The sequence below is a fragment of the Pleurodeles waltl genome, chromosome 6, assembly GCF_031143425.1.
Source record: "Pleurodeles waltl isolate 20211129_DDA chromosome 6, aPleWal1.hap1.20221129, whole genome shotgun sequence".
NCBI classification, from domain to species: Eukaryota; Metazoa; Chordata; class Amphibia; order Caudata; family Salamandridae; genus Pleurodeles; species Pleurodeles waltl.
The window spans coordinates 294,329,110-294,354,750 of record NC_090445.1 but is presented as its reverse complement, the minus strand read 5'-3'; the positions used below and the strand labels follow the sequence as shown (position 1 = coordinate 294,354,750).

The 25,641-nt window shown below is 42.8% G+C and overlaps 1 protein-coding gene across 2 annotated transcripts in view; it reads right to left on the bottom strand.

Moving 5' to 3' along the window:
- Positions 1 to 25,641, bottom strand: part of PRR29 (proline rich 29) — a 527,555-nt gene that overhangs the window by 85,540 nt on the left and 416,374 nt on the right. For both annotated transcript variants that reach the window (XM_069238100.1, XM_069238101.1), the window contains exon 4: positions 12,521 to 12,708. In XM_069238100.1, coding sequence (XP_069094201.1) covers positions 12,521 to 12,708 — 188 coding nt within the window. The remainder of the gene's footprint in view (positions 1 to 12,520; positions 12,709 to 25,641) is intronic.

Below are 25,641 nucleotides of genomic sequence, written 5' to 3'. Positions count from 1 at the left end.
GCCCCCTCGTGGAACAGTGGCTTCGTCCCATCATCTGGCTGAGGTGCCACCCCTCACCTTCCCCCTGCGGTGCCTGTGTTTTTTTTTAACTGATGCCCCTGCTGTGTTCTCTACGTTGTGAGGCAGGTGTCATGTGTGCTTTTTGGGGCCACTGGTCCACGGACATGTTATGGAACAGTATACGGACTTGTGTACTTGCTGTAAGTATTTGTATATACTGATCTTTTAAAGTTATCTTGGCCTATCCGGATGCTCAATGATTACACTTGTTACAATCATTTCGTTTGGTCCTTGCGTTTTTCCAGGGGGTGACGGGGTGTATATGTGATGTGTTTGTATGTGTTTGTGTGTCTGTTGTTGTGGGTGGGGGTGTTGCGTGTGTGTGTCACTCTCTTTTTCCTCCCCCTGTCCCTTGTGTGCTAGGTGCAGTACTCACTGTGGTCGTCGCCGCCGTCTTTGATGTTCCTGGTAGAAGAGGAGGTAAACCAACATTGGTAACACCTGTAACTCGGGCTCCATGGCGTCCTGGTTCCTCGTTCGGTGTCAAGAGGTGAGTGGTTTCCGTTCCACAGACTGTTTCCACCGTGCTTTTGATGGCATTGGTACTGCCCCGGAAAAGCTGGCGGATTGATGCCTTGTAATAATGTGGGCGGTACATTATCTTCCGCCTGTCTGTTGGCGGTTACCACCGCGGTGTTTGTTTCTACCACCATGGCGGTCGGAGTGTTAAAGTGGCTGTCTGTGTTGGCGGTTTCCGCCATGGTCGTGATTCTATTTTTTTTACTGCTGGCCTGTTGGCGCTATTACCGCCGCTTTATCACTGACCGCCAGGGTTGTAATGAGGGCCTTAGTCAGGCATACCTTAAGCTGGAGCTTTGCACAGACTCTCTCTCAAATCAGAAAACGTTTTCATCCAAGCCTGATCTAAAACTAGGGGATCAGTGACCTCTTTGTGGGTGAGCTTCTCCAAGGGTTTGGAAATGACTGAATCCATTGGAGACAGTAGTCTACCATTCCTAAAAACATCCTGACATCTCTCTGTGTGGCTGGGGGACTCATCTGCAATATGGCTATGACCCGTTCTCTGGATAGTTTCCTTGTCCACTTCTCAAGCTGGTGAGCCAAGTATTTCACTTCTTTTTGACAGTAATGTAATTTAAGTGGTGACACTTTATGACCATTCTTTCCCAAGTGATTCAATAAGGCAATTGTGTCATACTTGCACTCTTCCTTTGTTTTGGATGCAAATCATGAATGTACCATACCAATGTTGATTGGAAGGGCAATTCCAACAACTCCAAGTTCTTTTTCAAGATCTGATTGAATATGGAAGGTGATTCTTAAAACCCTTGAGGAATTCTACACCAACAGTAAACTTGATCCAAAAATTTTAAACAAAAGAGAAATTGACTATCCTCGTGAAGAGGCACAGAAAATAAGGCTTGTGACAAGTCTATGATGGTGAACCATTCAGCATCACATGGAATCTTAAACAGAATCACAGCTGGATGTGGCACCACGGGGCAACATTTGATCACAATGTCATTTATTTTTCTTAGGTCCTGGACAATTCAAACTTTTCCACAGGACTTTTTCAATCACATTATCAGTGATTTACATGGGCTGCTCAACACTTCTTTCAAAACCCCTTGTTTTCCAAATCTGCCATTATATGGTCAACCTTCATCAGGATATCCTGTGGCATGTGATACTGGGGAATCTGGGAAAACAATGAGTTCGGCTTTACAGGAACTTTAACTGGCTCAAATGCCTTTATCAGACCTATCTCTTGCCATGTCAAATCCCACCCTCTCTCTTTAACCGTTCCCTGTAAATCAGGAGGAAGCTCCTTCTCTGTGAATACTGGAAAGAAATTAATCAGGGGGTACTCCTCATTTATTGTCTCACAAGTGGTCTCTGGAGCTGGATCATCCTTTTCATCACTGTTCATCTGTATCTCTATTCCATCTTTTGAACAAGTAATCGAACACCTGTTTTTACACAGCAAGTCTCTCCCCAGTAGGGACACCGGAATTGAGTCACAGACTATGAATTTGTGCAATCCTTCAAAGTTGCCAATTTTAACCTGAACTGGTTCTGTAATTGGGTTGGTCAAATACTAATTTGCTACTCCTACAATCTGGACTGTCTTCCCTAAAAGGGGCAAGTTTGGAACTTCTGCAGTTCCCACTGTAGAGCGTGTAGCTCCTGTGTCAATCAAGAATGAAACCTTTTGACCCATTACCTTTCCCGTTACATATGGATCTTTTTGATCTACTTCTAAAGAAGCTGCAACCACACATTCCTCTTTATCTGAACTCTGGCTCACAAACTAATTGTTCATTTCAATCTCACTGTGTAACGGGAATTGGTGTACAGTGTTATTACTTTGGTTAAAATTCTAACCTGTTGAGGAAGCATAGCCTGCTGCTGTTCCATTGGGGCTTGAGGTATTTGAATTTGCTGTCTAGGTAACATTTCAATCTGCTGTTGCATTGGCTGCAACTGTGTCATCTGTACACATCGCATTTGCATCTGCTGCATGGGTTGAAAATTTTGCATTTGATTCACATTATTATGAAAATTTGGTTTATGACCTCTCATTCTCAGTCCCCTCAAGTTTTGGGACAAATTGATGTCACTTGTTTGCTGAACAAGACCTTCCTGTACTTTCATCGGACACTTCCACAACCAATGTCAGACTGCTCCGCCAGTGTGACAAGGCAATAATCTCTTCATTCCGTGCACATCATTCTGAAACACTACAGTAACCAAGTAGGGACTACGGTTTCCACTAGCAATTCCTCTGTGACCTCTACCTCTCGTCTGATTTTGAAATCCCACATTTCCTTGCTGCTGATATTGCTGTGGAAAATCTCCATGCATCCCTGTTTGTGCTGCTCTAATCTGCATCACCATTGTCTTTTCTTTCAGCTTTCTCTGCTTCAATTCAGTCTTGACACAACAGTACTTTGCATACTGCAAAACCTCATCAATCGGCTTTGCTTGCCAGAAAATCAAATGACTCTTAATTATCTGTCTAATTCCAGGTCTCAATCCTTTCACAAATCTAAACACAAAATGAATTATGTTTTTCGGCTCAGTCGTTTCTGTACCACTGTAATGCTCAAACACCTGCAACAATCTCTCATAATACACATGTATCAACTCTTTTGCTTCCTGAGCTGTCCTGTCTATTCTCTGCCAGTCAATGTTTTTGGGCGAAATTCTCGTTTAAAAAAAATTCAATCACTTTGTAGAAATATTTCATTACCTCAGGAGATGGCACCCCTGTAGCTGGATCTCTCTCTGGTTCTTTTGTCGGCCAATCTATACTCCTCTTACACTCCATCCACAAATCAGCTGGAAATACTATCTTTAATAGAGTGTTCAAGTCTTTCCAGAGGCACTTTGCAAGTTTCATAAAGCTGTCTCTCTGCTGGTACCATTCTACTGGTTTCTCTCTCAACCTGGGGTAGTCATTTGTAAAGGACAGAATGTCATTCTACTCCAAGGGACATGGACAAAATTCCCTCCTGGAATCTCTCTCATTGTAAAATTTTCACCTGATCCTTACCCTGCTGCACATTTGCAGTTAGATTTGCATAATCCATTTTTCTTTACTCATCTTCCTTCCCATTTGTTTAATGCTCCCCATGTCTGAACACCTTGAAGAACTCAAAATCAAACCTGTAACTCCTTTTCAGGTGTTTTGCTTTCTCTATATCTATGTCCGCAAACACGGACTCAACCTCATATCCTACGCAGACGACACCCAGCTCATCCTATCCCTCACCAACGACCCCACCTCAGCAAGAACCAGACTACACGAAGGCATGAAGGAAGTAGCGAACTGGATGACAGACAGCCGGCTTAAACTGAATTCAGAGAAAACGGAGGTCCTCATCCTCGGCCCTACACCTACCGCCTGGGACGACTCCTGGTGGCCTCCTGCCCTAGGCAGCACTCCCCAACCCACCGACCACGCACGCAACCTCGGTTTCATCCTGGACTCTTCCCTCTCCATGACCAGACAGGTCAACTCGGTGACCTCAGCATGCTTCAACACCCTCCGCATGCTCCGCAAGATCTTCCGCTGGATCCCCACCGACACCAGGAAGACCGTCACCCACGCCCTCGTCACCAGTCGCTTGGACTATGGGAACGCTCTGTACGCCGGCATCACCATCAAGCTACAGAGGAAACTTCAACGAATCCAGAACGCTGCTGCACGACTTATCCTGAACATACCCCGCCACAACCACATCTCCGGACACCTGAGGAAACTCCACTGGCTCCCAGTCAACAAGAGGATAACCTTCAGACTCCTCACCCACGCACACAAAGCCCTGCACAACCGCGGACCAGAACTCATCAACCACCGCATCTCCTTCTACACTCCTCCTCGCACCCTACGCTCGACCGGACAAGCCCTGGCAGCCGTACCACGCATTCGCAAAGCCACTGCCGGAGGCAGGTCCTTCTCTTACCTAGCAGCGAAGACCTGGAACTCCCTTCCCAGCCACCTTCGCGCCATACAAGACCACCTTCACTTCAGACGGCAGCTCAAGACCTGGCTCTTCGAGCATTGACCCCCCCCCCACAGCGCCTTGAGACCCTTACGGGTGAGTAGCGCGCTTTATAAATGCGACTGATTGACTGATTGATTGATTGCCATACTTCTCTGCCACGTATGCTAGCCTTTAATACACATTGCTCACTTCCCTCGTAATTTATGGGCACAGATATCTAAACTCTGCTTCTGTGTAGGACTCCAGTCTGTTCATGCCCATAGTTTCTTCAATTAGCTCAATCGGTTCCATTCCTAATCTCATATAGTTCAAGTACACCTCTTCCCTAGGAGCATTTTGTGGGGTATTCAGCTTGTCTAGCCATTCAGTCAATTATTGGGCAGTTAAACCTTGCAGCAAAATGTTGTTGGCCCGGGGATGTGGCATTGGTTGCACAATGGTATTTGGGGAGTGCAGTATCAGTAATTCCAGGTTCTGACTAATGTTCGACCCTATGACAGTATCCGGAGAAACTCCGAATGGACTAAGGTCTAGCAATGATCTCGATCCATCGCAGGTCTGTCCCATAGGAGAGACTACTTGGATATTCTCACTAAGTCCTCCCCTCATTGAATTCTGACTCAGGAACTCTGTCCATGTGCACTGTTATTCTTTTGTGCGAACAAAGGTACAATTGGACCAATGGTGACATGTACAGATACAGTATCTGGGCTTGGTCTGACACTCAAGTTCTGTGAGTTCATAATTCCCGCATTCTGGCTCATCAGTGCAGGCCTATCTGACTGTGTTCCCATTATTGGAGTGTACTTTGGCACTGCTTGTGACTGCACTTGAGGCAGCAAAAGTGGAGTTGGTTCTGTCTGAATCAATGTCAGTTTTGGGAAAACCTGTACTGTAGGCACTATTAGGTTTGTGGCAGTTTCCACTATAGGTATATCATGGTAAATTCTCAGGACATTCGACAGTGGCCCCTGATTTTGTGCTACCTGGGTAATAGGTGCATTAAGACTGCTCTGCATTGGGCTCTATGACACGCTAGGATTAATCTGCACTGGACTCATTGTTACGTTAACCTATGTCGGTGCTGAAGGATTTACACTATTGCTCAGACCACTCTCTTGTGCTGCTTATGGTGGGGGACGATTTCTCAATAACTGTAAAATAACTCTCTTTTGACTTTTCCTCAAGCATGAGGCATCCTCTAGACTCCTTTGATCTCAGCTCTCTACTCTTGGAAGGGCTTCTGTTCTATATGTCTTTCTGGTGGCTTTTTTTCCTTCTCTACCGCTTTCCTGGGTAATCGAGGACCCAATTTGATCCTCTGTAAAGTCTCGGTTCTCCAAAACCTCTTATCACTGCCCCATCTACCTTCCACTGCCTTTCTCATTATCCTTTCAAATTTCTGTTGATGTTGCTGTCTTGCTACTAACTCACGGGTCCCTAATGCCTTGAACTGTGCTGAAATCAGGGGAGGTTTCAGATAATACAGCACCCTCCTCTGATTCTCTAAGCTCCTCAAATGCAATGTTCCATGGGTAGGAAATGCTAAACTTCCATCTTTCTCTGTCACTTTGCACCACTGTTTCAGCCAAAGACATGGTACAGCACCATTTTCTTCGTTTACAATGTAATCTGGTGTAACTTCTGGCGGTGCAATATCCCCTATACTCGTTGTAATGTATGTATCTCCCCTTAAACCACACTTTAAAGCTTTGAAAAATGAAATTTTTTGCATATTCTAAATCAAATCAGGAAGTGACTTTTAATCCCAGAATCCTCTTCACCAACCTTCTCAACCAATTGCGCTTCATGATCATCTGCCAATCCGTGCGCAACCCTTCTCACTAACCAACCTATCCCAGCTCGGCTCCAATGATGTCCCACTCACACATACTGGGGCTGACAAAGTCTTGCCGCTTGTCCTCCTAAACTCAGGTTCACAATAAACTAATGCAATTTAATTGCAAGCACTAAACAAAATCAGAACCTAATCTGTCCGTTTACTATGGGTAGGGTAACACAATTGTTACAGAACTTTTCACCAGTGGCGTTTTGCTCTAGCAGCTACTCCTTCTTTCTCAGTTTCCCTGATTTGCAAGCAAAATTTGAACCACAATTTCACCCTCAGCTGATCAGTTGGTCTGTCCTGGTGCACATACGATTAGCCAGATTTCAGTTGAAAATTCCTTTCACTCACTTTGACTCACACTCTGACTTGTCGACCATGCCCGATCTACCTATTAAACCAGACAAATTACAACAAAAAAACAAGTGTCTCATAAACTTTTCAATATACTTTGGATATCTTAGACCACGCAGGGTCCCTATACCAACAACCTTGTGGACAATTGTTTTTTAACACAAAGCGCCACACACATGTGAAGTTCGACGACTTCCATACTCTCTCACTTCGGAGTACGCACACTCTTTCTGTATTTTTATTTGGAGATTGTAAACTCCGTAAACCTTCACAAACATCACAATTCACCTGTGATTTGCATAAGCTGTGCAAGCGCAACACCTACTTCACTCACACTGTCACTAGAACGCCGAGAACATCCTCAAACAATCATTGGCAAGCTCCAAGGTTCTAGGAAAGTCTTTAGGAGCACATTTTCTCTTCACTTTCTATCACTGAATCTGAAAAACCCAAACTTTCACCAATTTCACCAAATCTGCGAATTACTTTGCTTTTTGTAGGAGACTAACCCTTACCCCACTACCATATTTGGGAGCACCTGCTATTCCTTGCTTACTAACTCTGGGACCAAATACTCTTCTACCTATGTCTGGACTGTATGATGGACTCTTAAGGAGACAAACCATCAATCTTTGCTACCATCTCTGTTAGCGCGTCAGAACTTATTAAATAAACTTACAAGGAGACGCATATAGGCCGATGGACCTTTTGACTGCACTTCTAGTAGTTCCCCGTACCAATACAAATCAATATCAATAACAATCAATGATATCAATAATCAATAGGAGTCAGTAATTTCAACACACCATGACCTCGCGGCCATGAATAACCACACCTTTATGTAAAAGTAAAAATGTTTATTTCCTATCCCTATATTAACAATGCTAATGTCACGTAACTGAAAATCAAATGATAAACATAAAAAAACAATAGTGGCTGCCCAAAACACCTAAAGAATCGCAATCTAATCAAAGCTTGAGCCACTACAAATTCTAAGGCTACAGTACAAATGAATAACACAAATAACTGCGTAAATGAAATGAAATACATTTAGATTCAACAAAGAAAAAATATCAATTGTTATTACATGTAACAAATATCATCAGTGGGAACCCTAACTAACATCAGATTAGAATAGAATGTTTGGACTTCATGCAAAACATTTTAGACAACATAAATTTGAAAAACATCTAACTATAGGTCTATTAAAAGTAGCGGTTGGTACTTAGGAACAAAAGCAAATAGACATAACAATCAGTAACATCGTCTTATAACTTGCCTCCGTATGATTCATCAAGCTGTGACAGTCTTTGTCAATTGAACATCAGTTCGGTCTGCAAGGCTTTGGGATTCAGCATTACAGTTCAGAAAAAGCAGATTCTCTTCGTCAGTTCAGAAAAGAATAGCTGAACAATCAAGAAGAATAGAAAGAATGGCCTCTCTCCTCTCGGTGCACTCCAGCTAAGTTAGATTTCCTAAAACTACTTCCTACGTCCATATTGGTCAAAGAATCACATGTTTGCATTTAGTCCAATGAAAATAAAACCCCAACTCTATCAATTTTACTAGTATACGGTTCACATGTCGATGATTGGCTCCTCTTCTCCTATTTCCATTGTTGGGCTTATCAGGTATCAATATTGTTGTGGCTTATACTCCAGTCAGTGCATCCATTGCCTTCTCCTGGAAAGGTCATTCTTACACATACTACGTTATACAATGTGTCCCTAGCTAGTACAACATCTTCTTGCAAGCAGTTCTCATGAGAAAGAATTTCAGCTACAAGCACTTGGTCAGCACAGTGGAAAATCACAATTTAGTTCTCTAAGCAGCCATTTTATAAATGGCCTAAGAAATGCAGCTTGACATGAGGCTGTACAACTAGGCCCAAGACCTCGCAAAGTTAAGGCCTATGATTAATAAAGCTAATACAAAATACATAACCCGTAACATGACAAATCACTACATTAATCATACATAAACTTAACATTTTATATTAATAAGCCATTAATAGGTACACTTTGTGAACATTGACGGCCACTCAGGTAGGTGCAACTTTCAAATGTGTACATTATTTTTCTCTATGTTAATTCATTTTCTATGTCAATTCAATAATCAGAATACATGAATATTCATTAGTAAAATTCAGCGTTAACAGATGTAGGCCCCCAAGACAGAACTTTTTAAGCTGGCCCCTAGTGGATGGTGGTCCCTGGAGGCAAGGACTACTTATTTAGGCTGGAGAATAAGCAATAATGAGCCCTCCTCAGGATTGCTAGAATTTTCTGCTGACAAACTATGCCAGCATCAAAAGCAATGTGTGTTAGGTGGAACTTCTACAACAACACCTATTGCACGGCCCTCTGCTGCAGAAAACTGTTTCGAGTGACTCATGTTTACAAGGTGGCATTAAGCCACAAAAAGTGGCTTAGCGCTGCCGTGTAGTTATGGCGAAGTGCACAGCACCACGGGAGCACCGCAAAAAGTGATGCTTCGGTGGTGCTAGGGGCTTGTAAATATGCCCCAAAGTGTGTGCGTTGGGGGGGGGGATTGGTGGGAGCACAAACAAAGTGGTCCCAGTCAATCTAACTTGTAATCAGAATCAGGAGGTTTTAGTGGATTCTAAAAACCTTAGCACAAACAAAATAGACTGGGGGTAATCGTTCAATCTGAGTTATACTCGTCTAAGACATACGAATCATGTTAACAAATGGTATCTGTGCCATGCTGCTTTCATGATTAATCCACAACTACAGTTACAGTTACCACATTTACCATATTCACTTGCAACCATATAAATCTTTGAAGCAAGGGCACTCTCTGCTTAACCCCTTAAGGATCTAGTGAAAACGGAATTCAAACAGCTTTCGCATCCAACTTTCAAAAAATTTTGTTTCCGAATATAGGGCCAGATGTAGCAGCTTAAAAATTTGCGAGGTGCAAAGTGCGAGTCCATGCGACTCGCAATTTGCACCTCGCAAATTGGTATGCAGTACGGTGTCTCAGACACCGACTGCAACTCGCTATAGGGTCGCAATGACCCACCTCATGAATATTCATGAGGTGGGTCGCAAATTGCGGCCCCATAGCGAGTATAGGCACTCGCAAACATGGAGGCCTGCTGTCGTCAGCAGACCTCCATGTTCGTGACTGCTTTCAATAAAGGAAAACGAGCTGCACTTAAAAAAAAAAAACTAAACCTTTAGTTTCGGTATTTTTTCAGGGCAGGGAGTGGTCCCTGGGACCACTCCCTGCCCTGAAAAAATATTTTTGGGTCCATTCACAAAGTGGAAGGGGTCCCATGGGGACCCCTTCCAATTTGCGAGTGGGTTACCATCCACTTGAAGTGATGGTAACTGTGACACCATTTGCGACAGCGTACGCGGTCGCAAATGGTATTGCATACCACTCAGACTCGCAAATAGGAAGGGAACACCCCTTCCTATTTGCGATTCCGAAATGCATATTGCGAGTCGGTACCGACTCGCAATATGCATTTCTGCATTGGGAAACGCGTTTAGCGACTAGCAAACGGCAATTTTTGCCGTTTGCGAGTCGCTAAACGTTTCCTACATCTGGCCCATAGATGCTATGCTGCAAAGGTGTCCTATCATACCTGTGGTATTCTATTAACATTACAGCTCCTTGGCCAATTCATGTGAACACAACCTATAATTCCCCAATTTCGATATAAAAACTGAGCCATTTAGTTGAGGTTCTGAGCAGGGATTATGCACATGTCCTATCTAAACAAAGCATACCAGTGTGTACAGCAAATGTGCAACTTTGGAGCTATGGCTAATTAGAAGGCGAATATCACAAAAATAAAAGCGATGCTGCGGGGAAATGGCAATAGACAGGTGTTGGCAGCGAATGGAAAACAAGTCATACGATACTTGGTTATGGAAATATGCTGAGTCTCTGTGATGTGATTGCGCCTTGCAGTAATAAAAGATTGATTCATACAAAGGCAGATCAAGTACCGAACTATCTGCCAGTATCATTAATATGTAGAGCAGCTGTAAATAAAATGCGAATCATTTCCAAATATATAATGCCTTCAATGAACTGACAATGCATGTCCTAGCAGTCCATTTTAGAAACATACAAAGAGTGATAAATGGGTTTATCTGAGTATGAAGACAGGATGTAATTTTGGATGAAACAGATATGTTTTTTTTTTTATGGGTTTTGGTAGCACTTCATGTCTTCTCAATTACAGAACGTCTATGAATATGGGGCAAGCAACAACACGATTGTTCTAGGTTGAAGTACATTTTACACACAAAAGAAACACCTGTAAGGGTGTTTTGACACTCCGTCAATTGTGGGACCAGGTGAGGAGGTTCTTATGAATATTTTTTAAGACAGCTATCCTCCCTACATCTTAACAGAGGGGCAGGTTTTGCAGGGAAGGTTGAGCCTCCAGCTTAAGGCAACATATGTGTTGGTTATGCTTAAAATCATGAAATCTTTAACAGATATTACTAGAGCTAATTACCACACTTCACATCTCCATTCACCTTCTGCATCTAGTGCACGTTTAAATGAACACGCCCAACGCTGAGATAACCCGAGTTCAGACCCAACAGCACAGCATCCATGTAGAAGAAAGGCTTACTATAATAACACGGAATAAAACTTACAAAGTATTAGAAAAATAAGGCTAGATTTTTATACCAAACTAATGAGCTCTGAGGGCTTATCAGACCATTAGATCTACTAGAATCATGAATATTGATTGCACTGCAACTCGCAAAAGCTTAAAAATAAATAGCAAGCTTTAAGAATTGCACTGGTTGTATATACACAATGCCTGTTGACGAGTTAATGGGCCAGATGTAGCAAAAAGCCAATTTGCGAGTTGCAAATTGCGAGTCCCTGCGACTCACAATTTGCAACTCGCAAATTGGTATGCAGAACGGTGTCTCAGACACCGTCTGCGAGTCACTATGGGGTCGCAGTGACCCACCTCATTAATATTAATGAGGTGGGTCGCAAATTGCGGCCCCATAGCGAGTCTAGGCACTCGCAAACATGGAGGCCTGTTGTAGTCAGCAGACCTCCATGTTCATGACTGCTTTTAAATAAAGCAGTTTTTTTTTTTTTAAGTGTTGCCTGTTTTTCTTAAAGGAAAACGAGCTGCACTTAAAAAACTAACCGAAACCTGTAGTTTCGGTATTTTTTCAGGGCAGGTAGCTGCCCTGAAAAAATAGTTTTGGGTCCATTCACAAAGTGGAAGAGGTCCCATGGGGAACCCTTCCAATTTGCGAGTGGGTTACCATCCACTTGAAGTGGATGGTAACTGCGACACCATTTGCGACCGCATATGCCGTCGCAAATGGTATTGCATACCACTCCGAATCGCAAATAGGAAGGGAACACCCCTTCCTATTTGCGATTCTGAAATGCATATTGCGAGTCGGTCCCGACTCGCAATATGCATTTCTGCATAGGAAAATGCGATTTGCGAGTCGCAAACGGCAATTTTTGCCGTTTGCGACTCGCAAATCGTTTCCTGCATCTGGCCCAATATGTTTAAATGTTGTCACCCAGAACGACCTATCTGAATGGATGAACACGCACAAATGGAGTGCAGTTTAGCAGCTACTTCATTAGTGAACACATTTGCTTGTTATGGTGATTCTGCTGGAATGTATACACTTCCTTTCACCTAATGACGTAAAAAGAAAATATTGGCACACGACACACGAATAGAGAGATGTTTTTCAATATGACATATAAAGTCAACATAGTAGTACAAGATCTACCAAAATAGGCTACTCACTGTACTGCTTGTCTTGCCAGTGATGGAGGATAAGGGTCCATGTTTATATGGCGCACCACTGGCTCTTGGTGTGGCTGGTGTGGTTGCCACCGTGGCAGAAACTGATAATGGCCAGGATAAGGCTCGTAGTGATGATGGTACACTACATCCGTCTCCTCTTCTTCAATTTCCAAAGGCGCAACATTTATCTACAAAAGAGGAGCAGAAGGTGGTGATTGTGAATTACATATTGTGTGGCAGTTAAAAATACATTAAAATTATTTTTAAATAACTTATAGTTCCTTAAAAGCAAAAAGAATACATGAAATGGTCTTCTCTCGCAATATGTTAGACTACCAGGACACTTGCTGAGGGAAAAAAGCTTTTCCTTCTGTAGGGCCTGGTTTAGTCACAGGTGGTAAATCATAATGTTCAAAAAGCAGTGGCAGTGTATCTTTCTCCACATCCACTACAATAAGTGTACATTTCTGACCTTTCTGTGTATTTCGAAAATCCTCAGTACTTCTGAAAACCATGCCTTTCGGTCACTTCCAGTAAGTTTGTCAACCCTCTGGATGTAAACATATTGCACACAAAGCAGATGATCTACCTGCTGAAGTACTGTGATAATGTTCATTTGCTTGTTTAACTTGTTTGTCATACAAGGAAAAATATTACTTTCTCTGGGGAATATTCTTACCGTTCTTTGTAAATGTTTCCTTCCTACTGCTACACTGGAAACTCGACTGTTTAATTCTTGTTTGGGATTACTTTTATATTACTGAATAGTTTCATGGATTTTTCATTATCATAAGAGCATATTATCCAGGTGTGTCTTCGGATGTGAATTTTAGAATTTTGATTGCTTGATTGCACACAAAAGGTACTCTCGGCTGCTCCAGACATTGACAATTAGTTTAATTTGAAGAAAGTTAGATGTGTATTAAAATAAAATGTCAGCAGCAAAGTCAGGAAACATTTTCTTTGTGACAATATGTACAGTTTTCCCACGTCACTCACCTATGTAGTGGCAAAATTAATTTTCCCCAGATGGATGCCCTTCCCCAGAATGATGTCCTTCCCAGGAATGGCAAAGCTTCAGCCTGAAAGGCATTAGCTGATGAAGGGAGTTTTTGGTTCTCTGTAACACAGAGCTGCCATGTGGACCTGTGATTCAGTGGGGAAATACGAAAGTCGCCGTTCAGAGGCCATATGCTTTTCCTTCGCCACGGTTGGATTACTCAAACCGAGGCTTTCAACACTCTTGGCGTGTGGAGCAAAATGGTGTGGTACTTCATGAGCAGCAGTTGGTAAATGGTTGACAACTGTAACCATTTCGGCAAGGCTGACATAGTTTAAAACAAGGTTACATGGATTTGCACAGTGTTTGGCTTCCAAACATATTACTCTTCTTCAAATAGTCATATCATGTCATCTAGTTAAGCTCTTCTCAGATGCACGCAATTCAAATAGTGATGAATGGTGCCTTCCTTGACAGGGCAGGCATCAAGAAACTCTTTTGTCTCCTCTACGTTCACCCAGACTACCATTTACTGGTTTTTCACTGTGCTAACACATTTTAATACAGTGTGCATGCACCCTGCCATTCATTATTGCTCGCTGCAAAACTTTTAGGACTATACATTTCAAGAAGAGATAGACCTTTTGGACTCCTGATTATACCTCAGGAGTATTTCCCTGAGACTGATGGATATTCTCATAGAGAACGCTGAAAGGAAGGTCTCGAGATTACAGGCAGAGATAGCGATATTGGAGCAGGAGATTAAAGATTATGGGGGTCATTCTGACCCTGGCGGTCCATGACCGCCATGGCGGAGGGCGGCGGAAGCTCCGCCAACAGGCAGGCGGTGCTTCCTGGGCGATTCTGACCGCGGCGGTAAAGCCGCGGTCAGAAAAGGGGAGCCGGCGGTTTCCCGCCGGTTTCCCGCTGGCCCAGGGAATCCGCCATGGCGGCGCTACTTGCAGCACCGCCATGGGGATTCCGACCGCCTTCCCGCCAGCCTGTTTCTGGCGGTGTCCACCGCCAGAACCAGGATGGCAGGAACGGGTGCCGTGGGGCCCCTGGGGGCCCCTGCACTGCCCATGCCATTGGCATGGGCAGTGCAGGGGCCCCCTAACAGGGCCCCACAAAGATTTTCACTGTCTGCTGTTCCACTGCACCCGTCGCACCCCTGCAACTCCGCCGGCTCCATTCTGAGCCGGCTTCATTGTTGAAGGGGTCTTCTGGCGGTCGCCCGCCGGCCCAGCGGGAAAGCCGGAATGGCCGCTGCGGTCTTTTGACCGCGGAGCGGTCTTTCGGCGGGAACCGCTTGGTGGGCGGCGACCGCCGACAGCCGCGGTCAGAATGACCGCCTATGGCCTATCTGAGGTCATTGATATGAACTATACAATATTGAATGAAATTCTATCTAGACATCAGGAGGAAATTAAACAAAGAAAAGCAAGGAAGTTAAAAAGGGATGAGGGGGACTATCAGAATGGTAGGGTATTTACGTCTGCAAGAAAATATGATCATCTAACAAAAGGGACTATTACTCATGCACACTCTACATCATCTTTGGGTTCGGGTTCATCCTCAGTGAGTACCGTCCAAACAAGTGATGGTGACACAGATAGAAGAGAGAAGACAAGGATAAGGAGTGTATCTGCAAACGAGAACATTTTTTTTACAAGAAATGTGGAGAATAAAACAGGGGAACCGAAAACAAAGAAGAGGAATTTCAGGAAAACCAGGATGGTGCAGAGAGGAAGGGGCTCCCATAATCAAGGGGGGCATGAAGACAAGATCCTGGGACAAGAGGGTGTAACAACCTTGGAAGACCAAAGAGTACATGTGATTAATCTATCAGATAAGTGCTTGGCTGCAGATATGATATCACTTCTGAGTAAACGATTGGGTTTTTGTCCTACTAATAAAGGGGATATTTGAAGGCAGCAAATTGGGACAAGACGTGGGAACAATGAAAGAGAAGTTTGAACACAGTGAATTATCTATACAGGATTTCCATGATACTGTATCTTTACTGCCTATCACAGATTATGAAGACCTGTTAACAACTACTTTAAAAATGCTCAACGATTTAAACATTTTACCAGACTATTTTGAAATTGACAAGCGTACTCGCTGGAGACTAACGGCAAAGCAGGTGAGCGGTCTGAATGCATTGGCAAAATAAATTTACACAATTTGGTGGCGTATTAAGGGAACAATAATATGGAGGGGAATACGAGTAGAACGCTAATCGTGGAGAGGAAGAGAATAGCATGTGTTGCAAATAAAGCATATATAGGGACTGGAGTATGTAAATCGTGACTGCTACAAGCGAGAAATGTTAAAAGGAATCAGGTGAGGGGACAGTTGAGTGACACAGTTTATTTTGAACACACCAAAAAGGGGGAACGGAGTAGAGAGTGTTGTGGGCACTGAGAAAAAATATTGAATGTCCAAATGAGAATTTAAGATCAAGACAACGAAGGGAAGTATTAATAAGAAATTTTAATTACAGGAACCCGGATAGAAAGGGGCAATATGGATACGAGAATTAGAGATTGATGAAATACTGGGATAAAGTTATGGAACATTATGGAAGGAGGTGCATAAAATAAGGAGGATACTGGAATATGTCCTTGTTAAGTACAGATTGAGCTACAGGTACTTTGTGAGGGTCAAAAGTACAATATATTTAATTTGAATATAGGAGTGTGATAATCTAGGGGAGTCTCACATGTGTACGCATGTACACAGGGAAAGTATTTCTAATCATTTGAATAAATATTGTAGGATTGACTAAATATATTTATAAATAGTATATATATACATGGGTATTGTTGTATGATCACGCAATTCACAAGGAAGAGAGGTGATGTATAGTATGAATGATTTCCACAGGCTTCACAGAGGTGAATTAAGTGGTACAAGAGTATTTAAGCCATGGAATGTTGGTTATACAATGTGAAACTTTATATGTAATTGCAGCCTTGACAAAATCTCTAGGTGATTTCCCAGACGAAACACGTGTTGGCAAGAGTGGCTGGTGAGAGTGGAAGAACTTGAACAGAAGCAGTATTGTGATGAGAAGAGGAATGTGAAATAAATTATGAAGATGGATTAATAATGGACACTGGTGGGACGTGTGTCTTCATGTATAGATACCTCAGGAGTAGTTTAGCAAGGTGTATGGTGTAGGACAAATCACAGCTCCCAAAGTTCTTATCGGTTTGCTTGGCGTTGAGTTATATATATTGAGAAAGAGGAACAGATAGAATGAAAGTTCGGAATTATTTTCTGGCGGCCCACTGTGAGCTTGCAAAGAAGGAACAGTTATTGCCTTGCTTATGGTTTTTCAAAGCTATATGTAACTTCAATCTCAGTAGTTTAGCAATGTGGAACTGAAGGCTTTGTTTTATACTTTGAAGAGTGATTCTACTGAGGTTGATTGCTGTATGCATTCTTGTGTGAATGCTTGTCTGCTCTCATTTCAAATCTGTATAAACGGAGCTTTAAGGGGGTTCAGCATGAATTAGACTTTTGACATCCAAGTTTGAATGATGGAGAGGCAGCACTTTCGGTGGCCACTGCCAGGTGAGTACTTCGAGTAGATCTATCGGCCATCTACACTTACTAGCAAAGAGTGAGAAAATGGTTTCATTTGAGGAAGTAGTTTATTAGTTGTGGTGTCTAGGTGTCCACCAAAAGTAATACAGTCACTAAGTTGGTAAGTAGGGTACCTTTTGCCAAACTCAGAAGTGGGCATGGTTTGCATAATGTGACAGATGGCTAAGACATGAAGTTATGTCACTTTGGCCCACACCTGACCAAGAAGTCTCACCCAGAAATGACATCACCAAATGGCATTGTCTCATGTTCCATCCCTGCCCATCTCTGTCCTGATATCTCGGCCTGGCCAAAAATGTTATTATGCTGTTGTAAATAACTTAATTTCACATAACAACGTTTACACATAATTACAGATATTACACCATAAAGCCATGCTGTATTACGAGACTTATGTTCGGGAGGAAACCATACCACATAAAGTAGGGAAACAACTTGTTACGTATGCAAGCAGTATCTACACAGTGCGAGTGGCAGTTCCGTCCATGCAGGTGGCCAACACAAACATTTTAGGTAGATCTGTTTGCTGAGTGGACCATTCAGATAATTGGTGGGCACGAAACTATAAATCTGAATGCAAGCGACCTCAATCCCAAAGCAAGCAGCAGTTCTTTGAAAGTGGGTGGTCAACAAACATTTCAGTTATATATATATATATTTTTTACCTGAGGTGATGGTTTGGCTAATTTTGTATCATGAAACTACAAATCTGAATGGAAAAAACTGTGTTTGAAATTCAAACAACTAGTAAGTCATCTGTAAAATACTTTTGAATTAGAATGAATATTTGAGCGTAAAATATAATTTTCTTTAGGAAAAAAGGAGGAAGCCAGTGCTGTAGAGACCAAGAGGGTACTCTACATACAGTAAAAACTTCTGCTTAATGTCCTGAAGACTCCTTCCATGGTTTTGTTCAGCCCTTGGTCATTTCGACTTTAGATTTTCAAGAAAATACATCACTTTCTTTTTGTCTGTAATTTACTGCATCCACACTATGGCCCTCATTACGACCCTGGCGGTCAGCGGTAATATGGCGGGAAGTACTACCAACAGGCTGGCCGTACTTTCCAACATATTATGACATTGGTGGTTTGGCTCAAGCCAAACCGCCAATGTACCACACCGATCTTCCTCATAGCCTATACTTCCCATAGTGCTCCCACCCATTTAAAGAGACATAAAACACCCACACATAAAGATAGTAAAAATACTATATGTGCCTAGAACTGGTCATATATTCTCCATTGAAAATTAAGGATACCAGTCATTCCAGAAAAAATCTATATACATCATATTCTAACACATACAAAATTAATTCAGCCTTAATTAACCTTAACCTTAAAAAAATATATATAACAGAAATCACAAAATTCCATGATAATGTCAACACATTGATTCACTACTTCATCACCTTTCTTCCCATTTCTATTTTTTATAGAAGATTTTTGGTGTAAATTCAAGAAAAAAATAATTTTAAACATAATGAATCAAAAGACCTTGTCCCAAACCTTCTTTTGAATTTTCTTTGGCCAAGTGGCCACAAAAAGTTTCACAGAGAAAATCAAACCAAAATGATTATGTGTGAACACATCTATTTTTAAATTTCTTTTGGAACATTTATACTCTCACAAAATATTTTTGTCATAACTATAGGAAACCCAAAATAGAAATACATATGAAACAATTACTTAAAGTTTAAGACTCAACCTACAGGTACATAAAGCTCTTCATCCACATTAAACCTATTGAGATGGACAATGTATTCTGATTCCATAATACATAACCTCTTCTCCCTGTCGCCACCTCTAGCAGAAAGCAGTACCCTATAAATGCCAAAACAATAGAGCATGTCAGGGTTTTGGGAATGCATTTCTTTCCAATGTCTAGCTACAGGGTAATTCTGATCATAATTTTAATTCTTACATATGGCAGTGGTAATGTTGTTCTTTTTTACTAATCCAAGATCGCCAACATGTTTGTTCTAAATGTGGCAGCTATGCTGGAATTTTGAAACAATGATACACTAAATACAGTACTATTGCAAAGAGACCACCCACTGATGTTTCATTTTGTGATTGCAAGGAAATACCCACAATGTTCAGGCAGTAAAATGTTTGTTTTTTCTACCTTTACTCTTTCGTTTAACCTTGCAGGTATTTTTGAGTATGTGTGTGTTCTGCTGTGGTTGTATAAGTGAGTGAAAGCAAATATTAATCAGTAGGTGGATAAATGGATGTGCAAGTTTGAGCCAAAGAGTGTGTATGCACTTGTGCACTTGCTGAATACCTAAACCCATCTATGGATGAAGAGGCACTTTCACTTTTTATTTAAAAATAAATTTGCTTGTCTATATAATGATGCTGCCAAACTGTTTTTAATTTCCAGAATGTTGGACTTGCTCATCTTTATTTTTGATTGCTATTTCTTAACAAATAATGTTATTTTCGATCTAATTGCTCTTCTTTTCTGGCCACTGAATAAGATTTATCCATTTCACATTGAAATGTACTAATATGTTTCTAATAATTTGAACATTTGAGTCAGGTTTCTTATTGTTTTGTTGTTGTATTGTTAACATTTAGAGTATGATTTGCTAAATTTCTGGACAGTGGCGCCTCATGGTATGTGGTACTACACCAGAAGTGCACAGGAACTTGACATTTTGTTCTTAATTAATATTTTGAACAGGTGATACAGTCAGGCCTCAAAATGAAAGCACGTTGATCTGGATTGTACCAATGGTAAATTCTAGTTCTACAGCAAAGGTTGCAATTACCATCCTTGGCTGCATGGTGGGGTATGTGAAATCTGTAGCATTGGTCTTACTACAGAGTGTCATGATCTCTGCAAACTTCCATGTCACCTCTTTAAAATGCCAGCAACCAGACAAGGTTTGTAGAAGGGCAGAGAAGAAAAATAAGTGAGGGGGTTGCTGGAGGTAGTCAGAGAGTTTTCCTGATATCACATGTGGCTATATTTTATTGACAATATCATGTAAATCAAGATGCTCAGTTGCAGCTATCATCCCTGACATCTGTGATCTCCTACATCTAGAGTTATATCCATTGCACTTTTCCAGTAGGTGTCTCAATTTACAAACAGCAGAAATGAAAATGCTTACCTAAATCCAATGTGTAAATAAAAGTCACTGCCTACTTCTACTTGCATCTAAGCCAGTGAAGTGCACAACGCTTGGCACGGATCTTGTCATGCAGATCTAATTCTCTCTAACCTATTCTTACACCAAAACATATGGGCAACCCAAGAAAAAGAAAATATGGTTAAGAGACACATTCAACCTTGACACTGAAGCCATCGCCATCATGGATTATCCCACCCTAATTGCAATCACACCTCATCTTGACATCAACGAGGCCACCTACAAGTTTAACTCCTGCATGGAATCCCTTGACAAATGTTGACCCCTGAAGTGCAAATCATCCAAACCAAAACACTCAGGGCCCTGGTTCTCTAAACAGCTTTTGAAGAATGAAAGCTTATCAGAAAATATGAGAAAGAAGGGAGAAAAGCACTAGGTGTCTCAAAGCGAGAAAACAATGCATACCAAATCCTAAGAGCCAAATCCTCCCATATTAGAGCCCTTGTGAATTCTGCAAAGAATAGACCGAAGCACCTGTTCAAGGTTATTGCACAGTCTACTAACCCCTCCATCACTTCAGCTCCTAAGCCATTTGTGGCCCAGTGCAACAACTTTGTGGGTTTCTTTGATAAAAAAATTAAGTACATCAATATTTTGCTTTCCATTAACCATGAGTCTCTACCATGCAAATCACTATGGTCACTGTCATCTTTCTCTCCCATCTCCAAGCAGGATCTATGATGAACCATCTCCTTAGGAAAAACCTAAAGCCATCACAGGATGCTATTCCAGGCTCTATCAGCCAATCTCTTTCCACACTCCTAATCCCCATATGGACCACCAGGGTCAATTCCTTTCTCAAACGGGGTCCCTTCCCTGAATGACTACAAATGAGTCAAATCACTCCTCTCTTAAAAAAACAACCTCTCGATCCAGAGAACATGAACAACTACCGCCCAGTCTCTATACTCCCATTTTTAGGCAAAGTTATTGAAAGTTGTGCAGCGTCTCAACTACCTTCACAAATCCAAACAAACAACCTCCTAGACCTTTTCCAATTAGGTTACAGTACAGAAACTGAGATCCTCCAATTATTTGATGACTCTCTTAGAATCCTCGACTCTGGCAACGTCTTCCTCCTAGTCATCCTGGACTTATCCAGTGCATTCAATACTGTCAACCATCATGACCTCCTTTGTATTCTTAAACTACGCATGGGTTGTGGAGACACTATCCTCAATTATTTATCCTCTTACCTATCCAATCAATGCCAAATTGTGATAAATGGTCAACTCGCTCTCGAGACCAGTTAGCATTTACGCGGGTGTCCCTCAATGTTTGATCCTCTCCGCAACCCTCTTCAACCTCTATCTAGAACCACTATGTGTGATTCTTAGAAAGTCTGGGATTCTATTCCACCTCTCCCTGACAATAGCCAAATATGCTTGCAAATCTCATCCCCAGGGGACATTGCCCTGCTTTCAAATAGACTCTTAAATATTCAAAACTGAATGTCTAACCACCATTTAAAACTCAACAGAATTTTGTTTGATCTCACCTCTAAAAGCACAAACATCAGTATGAGAATGGATGGCCAACTTTCATGCCTTCGAAGGTTGCCCCGCCATTATCATGAGTGCCAGATCACTTAGCATCACCCTTGATAATCATCTTAAACAACAACCTGCTCGACCCTTCACAAACCGGTTTCCGAACCAACCACAGCACGGAAACCGCCCTCATCTCAGTCACTGACGACATCAGAACCCTGATGGACAACGGTGAAACAGTCGCCCTCATTCTCCTTGACCTCTCGGTTGCCTTCGACGCCGTCTGTCACCGCACCCTAATCACCGCCTCCGCTCCACCGGGATCCAAGGCCAGGCCCTGGACTGGATCGCCTCCTTCCTCTCAAACCGTTCCCAAAGAGTTTACCTCCCTCCGTTTCGCTCAGAACCCACTGAGATCATCTGCGGCGTACCTCAAGGCTCATCGCTCAGCCCGACACTCTTCAATGTCTACATGAGCCCCCTCACCAACATCGTTCGCAAGCACGACATCATCATCACCTCCTACGCCGACGACACCCAACTTATACTCTCCCTCACCAAGGACCCCACCAGCGCCAAGACCAACCTACAAGAGGGTATGAAGGACGTCGCAGATTGGATGAGGCTCAGCCGCCTAAAGCTGAACTCTGAAAAAACGGAAGTCCTCATCCTCGGCAACACCCCGTCCGCCTGGGACGACTCCTGGTGGCCCACGGCCCTCGGCACCGCACCGACCACCACAGACCACGCCCGCAACCTCGGCTTCATCTTGGACCCTTTTCTCACCATGACCAAGCAAGTCAACGCCGTGTCCTCCGCCTGCTTCCTCACCCTCCGCATGCTCCGCAAGATCTTCCGCTGGATCCCCGCCGACACTAGAAAAACCGTGACCCACGCCCTCGTCACGAGCCGCCTGGACTACGGCAACACCCTCTACGCCGGGACCACAGCCAAACTCCAAAATCGCCTGCAACGCATTCAAAACGCATCGGCACGCCTCATCCTCGACGTACCCCGCGACAGCCACATCTCCGCACACCTGAGACACCTGCATTGGCTCCCAGTCAGCAAAAGGATCACCTTCCGACTTCTCACCCACGCACACAAAGCCCTCCACAACAAGGGACCGGAATACCTCAACCGACGCCTCAGCTTCTACGTCCCCACCCGCCTCCTCCGTTCCTCTGGTCTCGCACTCGCTGCCGTCCCTCGCATCCGCCGCTCCACGGCGGGTGGGAGATCTTTTTCCTTCCTGGCGGCCAAGACCTGGAACTCCCTCCCCACCAGCCTCAGGACCACCCAGGACCACCCCGCTTTCCGGAGACTCCTAAAAACCTGGCTATTCGAGCAGCAGTAACCCCCCTTTTCCCCTAGCGCCTTGAGACCCGCACGGGTGAGTAGCGCTCTTTATAAATGTTAATGATTTGATTTGATTTGATTTGATTTGAATCTTCACAGCCATATAGCAGCCATGGCCAACAGTGCACAACACCAAGTTAGGCTGCTTTGAGGCATCAGACAATTGATTCCGGAACAAGTCCACAAAACAGTGGTGCAGTATCTTGTTCTCTCCAGACTAAACTATGGAATTGCACTTCTCTCAGGGACAGTTCACCAAGGCCCACTGTTAGCAACAGTACATGCTGCAGCATGCTTTGTCTTAAGTCTCAAGAAATTTGACCACATTTCCTCTGCCCTGATAACCCCCCAACGGCTCCCCATTAAAGCAGGGGCCCAATTCAAAATGAAGTGCATTACACACAAAGTGCTGAACTCCTTCTCACCCTCCTATCTAAATGAGAAACTGAAAATCTCTGCAGCAAATAGGCATTTCAGAAATGCCCAATCCTTGCTCCTGAAACGCCCTACCTTCAGGGGAAAATGATACATGAACCAGTTTTGTTTGGTAACATCACTTGAATCTGGAACTCTTTGATTCCCTCACTCCATATAACCATCTGCCTACCAACCTTTAAAAAAGACCTCAAGCTCCTCCTATGTTTCAGACATTCATGCCTAAGTCACCCTCAGCCAGACTTAATTACTCTCTCCACCTTGCCCTGATCTGCCTTCTTTTAACTGTTCATGTCCTCTGCCCTATTTTTGTATCTGGCTCTCATGGTAACCTCTGTATACATACACTGATGTAAACATCAGAGTTTAACTATTATTAATATAACCTTTTGTAACTCTGTATCCTGTTTGTTGTGAAGAACTCTGATGTCTCCGGGCCAGGTCCACGCTATATACATTTTAAAAAATAAATACAGTCTTGGAAATCACAACTTCTGTCAGACCCAGTCTTCCATGCTCTCTCCCTGACACATATACTCACACACTAGTAAAAGATACCCAGTGCTTAGTATTTTTCTGGTTCTGTCAGGGCTTACCAACATTATGAGGATAAGTCAGATTTTGATAGCATGGGTTAAACACACATGCCCCTGTGCATACCTCACCACACCAGGGACTCTACTTTGTTTATGTGCTGGTATGCTCTGCTCTTTGGATCTTTCTAACTTTTGAAAGTAGAATTCTGTCTGGCTTAAGTGGGTGCCATAGAGCAGAGGCTTTGTTTTGTGATTGGATGACCTCCATAATATTAATTCAAGAATAAAGCAGCTTACTTGTGTAAAAACAAGCAAATACAAAAACTGAAACCAAACCTTCTCATCCAAAGATTAATAACTGAGACTGCTGCATGAGGAACATATTATAAACAGTCCTGTCCTATTTGCAATATACCTTAACCAATTCAAACCAACCAGTCCAATAGATAAAAAAAAAAAGCAGGATGTTTTGGATGTGGAAAGTCCCTTAGGCCCCTCACTTTGCAAGCTTGGGCCTGAGAATAAATCCAGGATGTGACAGTCAGCCTTGTACCTTTCTTGTGAATTAAGCCTACCTAAAAGAATGAAGACAGAGATGAGAAATGAGGTGAGGAGTTAATGAACTGAAAGGAGCTTCTGAATAGAAAGAGGTCTTTTATGAGTGGAGTATTGTCCACAGCTGTTTGAATCACCTATATGCCCGGTCTATGCTGTCTTCCTGACATTTTGCATGGAAAGGTTGTGGATATCTGGTAGAGGGTGACATGCAACTTTGAAGTGACAACAACTATTCCTGTAAGATTCTACTCAATTGAGCTGTGGGAAACTGGAGCATTGGTTTGTAGGGGGGGGGGAGAACCACCTCAAATAATAGTCAGTATCTTTGTCAGGGTGAATCACAAATGTCACAAAATAAGCCGATGCTCAACCCCCGGTAGCTATGGCATAGAGAAGCCAGGCTTAAACTATAAGTACTGTGTAAAGTATTAATACAGTACTCAAACAGACATAAAGTGAAAGCACAATAAAATCAAAATCAAAAACCAATTACAAAGATGTATAGAATCTTTTCTAATTAGAATGGCACTCAAATGAGAATAATTCATTTGCTAAACCAGAGTTATAAATTTGTCAAGGTAGTATTTAAAAATAGTGTCAAAAAGCAATAAGTGCCAACCCCTGGCAATTGGTCGCACTGGTCCAGAACATGGGTAAAATTTAAGGCAAACCTCAATGGAGCAATAGTCAGATACATAGACCAGGTGCATCCTGGTCACAAAGGTATCTTCTCACTTACACACTTTTATGGAGGTAGAACTTCTTCAGCGGGGGCAGGCAGGTGGCTGTCTCTAAGGAAGGGCTTGATGATCATGGTGAGCCACTGTGTGATGTCTCAGAGTTGGTTGGAGGTCACTAGGCATCTGGTTAAATGAGGATGTTCAGTGGGTGCTGCTTGGCATTGAGTCCAGGGAAGTTGAGAATCGGGTACCACTCAAGGTTGAATCAGATGAAGCTGTTGATGAAAG